Raw genomic sequence first — 5,897 nt, forward strand, 5'->3', positions numbered from 1 at the left:
AGTAGATTGAAGTAGGTACTACACACCTACAGTACATCGCATATGGTCTTTCGTTCTAGTGAAAATATTCACCAAAACATCAGATGTTGCCTGCATCTTTTTTTTTACACTCAGATAGATAAGTAAATTTTCATCTAGGTATTAGAAAACCCTAAACAACAAAAACCCTTCCCCCCACACCCGAACAATACATTTCTGACGGTATAAAATAGACTTTACTACTACTTGGTATAAAATATACTAAAGAAAATAGTCTCTAATTTCGTTAAGATTATTTTTTAACTGTATTACCGCGGCTGCAAAAGGGGAGTTTTGGGGATGACAAGATGACAAAATAGGATCATGAAGTAGTAACCTCGATAACCCCTTATCCTACTATTTTGTTATAATGACTGAAATTCCCTCGATTAATTTGTATTAATGAATTTAATTAGCTAAACTAATTAAGTGTTAGTGGTCACAATAAAATTATAGTTTTTTTATAGCATATAGAACAGCAGTCCCTACATTGCTTCTTAAAATGAGAGAGAGAAAAATAGAAATAAGTGCAAAATAAAAGAGAAGAATAAAATATAATTAATTTTTTAAGACATTTTGACAGGCTAACACGACAACCTGCTAAATTAATATAATACTACGCTGTTAGAGCTCAGTTTTCATGCTTCCAAACTAGTTTCTTGTAATCTATATCTTCTCAAGTATAAATTTACATTAATTTAATCAAAGACTTTTTTTTTTACCCAAAAATTAATTTTATTGATTTAAATCCAAAGAATTACAAAACATACAAATTTTAAAGCCACAAGAAGACAACATGTCTTAGGCCCAACAAACAAAACAGAAAAGAAAGCCTCAATAATACATGACTTGAGCCCATTAATGGAAATTTTCAAAACTGTAGTAAATAGTCCCAGGCATCTCCATCATGTGCATATTATCAGGTCTGTTATGAAATTTCATTACCTGTCCCTTCAAAAGATAAACACCCTTCTTGGCAAAGAAATCAGCTGAGAAATTTATCTCTCTGTACACATGGTTAAAGTGAATAGATTTCATCTTCTTGCAGATATACCACCATTTGTTCCTCACAAACTATGGGAGCTTGTTTTTTGTAAAGGCTGCAATAGCTGCTGTAGAGTCTGAGTTGATATCTACATTAGTTTCTGAATTCTGCACTGCCCATTCCAAGGCACCAATAACACTCAGCACTTCAACTACAAAGTTTGTTGATATTCCCAGTCCAACACTTTCAGCAAAAATGAATTTTCCTTCACTGTCCCTAGCTATGAATCCATATCCAGCACATCCAAGATTACCTTGAGAAGCTCCATCACAGCAAAGTAAAAATATATCTGGTTTAGGCAGAGAAAATGTACATTCTATTGCTCTAAAATCTTTCACTCTTCTGCAACCAATGTTAAAGTATTTAAGAATTTGTAAGTCATAAGCAGAATTGTACATATTTCCTTTTAACCTCACTTCACATTCTTGGACCATCTTGGTGATTTTTTGTTGTGCCTTCTTACTATCAGGAATTATGTTCTCAAAGAAAAGCTTATTCCTGGTAAACCAAATATCCACCATTATATTGAAAGCTGCAATATGCCATACCTCTTGTATTACTGAACTTTTATCTTTGCAGAATTTCATAATGTCATCATAAGATTTTGGATTCTTGAAAGAAAAAATTCCACCAATACATCTCCAAAAATTTTTCCCATAATCACAATTCCACAGTAAATGATTTATAGAGTCTTGATCTTTCAAGCAAAGATAACATCTGGAAGCAATGTTCATACCTCTTTTTTTTGCATTTTCATCTGTTGTGCAAGCTTCTCTTGAAATTTTCCACACATTTGCAGCAGTAGAAGGATGTACACATGATTTCCATATTCTTTTGTACCATCTCAGCTTAGGTTGTCTTTTTCTGACCACATTAATTGCACTATGAACTGAACAAGCACCATCTTGAGTTGCAGTCCAAATCAGCTTATCAGGTGTAGCAGTAAGTAAAGGCAAATCTCCAGTTGAGAAGAAAACCAACATCTCTTCTGGAATATTCCATGTGTTGTTTACAATCAATTCTTTCACCTTCATATGGATGTTCTGCTGGATATACTCATTTTCTGGGAAAGCTTTAATGATACTTGAATCCAATATCCAGGCATCCTTCCATACTGAAATATGTTCTCCATTGCCTACTAGCCATCTGGTATTATCTTTAAAGTCTTGCATAATCCATTTTATTCCAGGCCAAATAGAGGATTTTTTGTAATGTGAAATCAACACCCATTTTTATCTTGGTATTTTGCTAAAAAGAACTTTGCCCATTTTTCCTCAAATGTAAGGATTCTCCATAATAATTTCATCAATAGTGCTTTATTGATGTCTTCAAACCTCCCGATCCCTAAACCACCTTCTTCAATAGGGGAAGACACTTTGTCCCATGAAATTATAATAAATTTTTTATCTTCTGCATTTCCACTCCATAAGAAATTCCTAAGTATTCTTTCACATGCTTCAATAACTTTTTTTTGACCATTTGTATATAGGCATATTGTGAATGGAAATACTGCTCAGAACAAATTTAATGAGTGTTACTCTAGCTTGTAAGTTAAAAAATTTACCAATCCAGGTAGATAATCTTTTCTGCAGCATTTCAACAAAAGACCAAAGGTGTTCTGCCTTAATTTTTCCTTGAACTAGTGTGACCCCCAAGTACTTGCCAGGAAAGGAGGATAAGTTCATGTTCATAAATTCAGCAATCTGTGTTTTTCTAGTATTGGAAGTCCCATCAACAAAATATTTACTTTTAGTAGGACTCACTACTTGACCAGAAGCAAATTTATAGTCACTGAGTAATTGCTTGAGATGAATTAAAGTTTTCACGCAGCCATTGCAGAATATAAATATGTCATCAGCAAAAAACAGATGTGAAATATGAATACCTTTTTTAATCACCATAGGTTGGATCTTGCCCATTTTAATATAATGAAGTATACTTCTACTTAATGCATCAGCAACAAGAACATATAAGATAGGAGATAAGAAGCCTCATTGCTTCACTCCTCTACCAACTCCAAAATATCCAATGGGGCCACCATTTAACATGGTAGATATCTTTGTTGTTTTGAAAAATATCATTATCCAGTTACAGAATTTGGCAGAAAGCCCATATCTCTTTAGAACAACTATTAGATATTCCCAACTGATAGTATCATATACTTGAGATATATCTAGTTTTAAGCGTACATTTCCTCCTCTTCTAGTGAATTGCATTTCATTGACTAATTCAGAGGCCATAAGGACTTGTTCATGTATATTTCTCCCTTTAATGAAAGCACATTGTTGAGTAGATATCAATCTATGCATTAGACTGCTCATTCTGATTGTTATAATCTTTGTGGATATTTTAAAGCATAAATTGCATAAACCAATAGGCCTGAACTGATTTGCTTTCTTAGCTCCTTTGAATTTAGGCAACAACACCAAAAAAATGGAGTTTAATCCAGCATGAATGAGTTGATTGCTCCAACAATATTGAATAGCAGCAAAAAGATCTTCCTTAATGATTTCCCATGCAATTCTGTAAAAAAATACCAGTAAAACCATCAGGACCAGGTGCTCCATCTTGATTTAATTCAAAAACAACATTTTTGATTTCATCTTTTGTAGGGAGTTGTTCCAAGAAATCATTATTTTATGTAGTTACCAACTGAGGTATTGCTTCAAAAATTTATCCTGAGAACTGAACTTGTTGGGCAATGAATTTATTTTGAAAGTATTCAATAAGTATATCAACAATGTTCTGTTGTTTAGTAACTATGTTCCCAGAATCATCCTCTATTTCAGTTATAGTGTTTCTTGCTTGTCTTAATTTGATGGTAGTATGAAAAAATTCAGTATTACCATCTCCATATTTTATCCAATTTATTCTTGCCTTCTGACTCAGCATGGTGTGATAGTTTTGTGCTGCTACATCTCTAGTTCCTCTGGCAGTAACATAATTATTCAATAATTCCAGATTAGAAAGATCAACATCAGATAACATATTTGCTTCAATAACTTTTTCTTCAGCTTTCTTCAAATTCACATGGACATCACCAAAAACTTCCCAATTCCATTTTTTCAATATACATCTTAATCTCTTCATCTTGTTCATGAAAATAAAAATGCCATTACCAGTCAGTTCTTCCTTCCAAGACTCTTCAACCACCTTTAGAAAGTTAGGATGAGTAGTCCACATCTTCTGAAATCTATAGGGAAAATTAGTTGGCTTAGGAATCTCCATATCTGTGCCTACCAGATAACTATGGTCAGAAATTCCTCTTAAAGATACATGATATTTCCATCCACTATAAGTATTTAGCCATTGAAGATTGAATAAAGCTCTATTAAGGTTGCAAAGTATTCTTTTTATTTCACATCTAGAATTTGAAAATACATGATATTCTTTTTCTTCCACATCTACCATTTGACCATGAAAATTGCAATCCACTTTTAGGGGCTTGAAGAAGATGACATTGATCAATACATTCATTAAATTCCTTAACAGCTGTCGAGAGGGGACTTCTACCTCCCTTTTTTTCATGAATAGAAACTATGGTGTTAAAGTCACCAATTACCAGCCAAGGTTTATTTAGATTACTAATAAGAAGTAAATCTGCCCATAATTATCTTCTATTAATAGTAAGAACATCAGCATGAATTCCAGTGACTAAAACACCTCCAATTTCAACAGTGATACATTGTCTTGATGAAGAAATAACAGTAGGAGTAGATAAAGAAGAATTCCAAAATAACCATAAGTTAGCTTTCCTATGATCACATGTATTGTGTATTACTTTATCATGCATTCCAGGCAGATGGATTCTATGTTTGGAATTAAAATGGATTTTTGGTTCTGCTATCCAGACTAAAGATGGGTTTACTTGTTGAACTAAATATTTTAGTTTATCTTTGGCCTTAACTCTCTTAAGACCTATGATATTCCAATATATTATTCTCATTTAGAAATATTGAAGGGAGAAGACCCCTTTTGATTCATAACTTTCTGAGATTCCTTGCTAGTTTTCTTAGCAATTGGAGCTGGTTTAGAAGGTTTAGCAGGAACCTTTTTCTTTTCAGCAATAGATTTCTTAGGAACAACTGAAATGCTAGGATTTTCATTCCTTAATATAATAAGTGGAGAAGCAATAGAGCTATTATGAAGTAAAGATGAAGTACTCACCTCCTTAATTTATCCATCTTCAGAGATGGAGTCATTTGATTCTTCTTCTATAATAGGATGATCATTTTGAGTAGAAGTAATAATGGCCTGCTGAATATTTTCAAAACACCGAATTTCCTTAACTCCACTAGATTCACCCATAATATTTTGAGAAGTATTACCCATCAGAGGAGGACAAACATCATTTGATTGCATATTATTATTGAATTCTTCAGAATTGTCTTGCAAGGCATGAAGTCTTCCAGAAGTACAGTTTTTTTGGAGCACACTTGAAGAAGGAGGATTGATATCATTGTTATTTTGAATTACTTACTAAATAATTGAATCTGTCTCATTTCCACGAATATCAAAACCAATCTGTTGAGTTTGTACTTTCTTAGGCTTCCATTGTTTTCTTGGTTTTGTATAAAAACTCTCAGTATTTAAGGTTTGAGAATGTTCTTTCCTTTTAGAATTACAATCTGTTACATAATTTCCTAAAACTTTGCAATGACTACAAAATTTAGGATTTTTAGATATGTGAACAGATTGTTCAAATTTCTCATACTTTGAGTTTACCCATATTGAATTAGGAATAGACTTAGAGAAATCAATTTCAACTAAAACACAAGCAGAATATCCCACAGTTCTTTTCAAAGTTATATCATCCACTCTGATAGCTCTACCC

The 5,897-nt window shown here is 32.8% G+C and overlaps 1 protein-coding gene across 1 annotated transcript; it reads right to left on the reverse strand.

Moving 5' to 3' along the window:
* Window positions 1-1,092: 1,092 nt before the first annotated feature.
* On the reverse strand, window positions 1,093-2,235 carry LOC113312186. The gene has a single exon (XM_026560939.1). It carries the CDS (start codon window positions 2,233-2,235, stop codon window positions 1,093-1,095), a length of 1,143 nt encoding a protein of 380 aa, XP_026416724.1.
* Between the last annotated feature and the right edge of the window lie 3,662 nt (window positions 2,236-5,897).

This window comes from Papaver somniferum, chromosome 9 (assembly GCF_003573695.1).
Source record: "Papaver somniferum cultivar HN1 chromosome 9, ASM357369v1, whole genome shotgun sequence".
Classification (NCBI taxonomy): domain Eukaryota; kingdom Viridiplantae; phylum Streptophyta; class Magnoliopsida; order Ranunculales; family Papaveraceae; genus Papaver; species Papaver somniferum.

Excerpts from the sequence above, each read along its gene's own strand:
- LOC113312186 (XM_026560939.1), bottom strand. The coding sequence starts at position 2,235 with ATGCAAGACTTTAAAGATAATACCAGATGGCTAGTAGGCAATGGAGAA.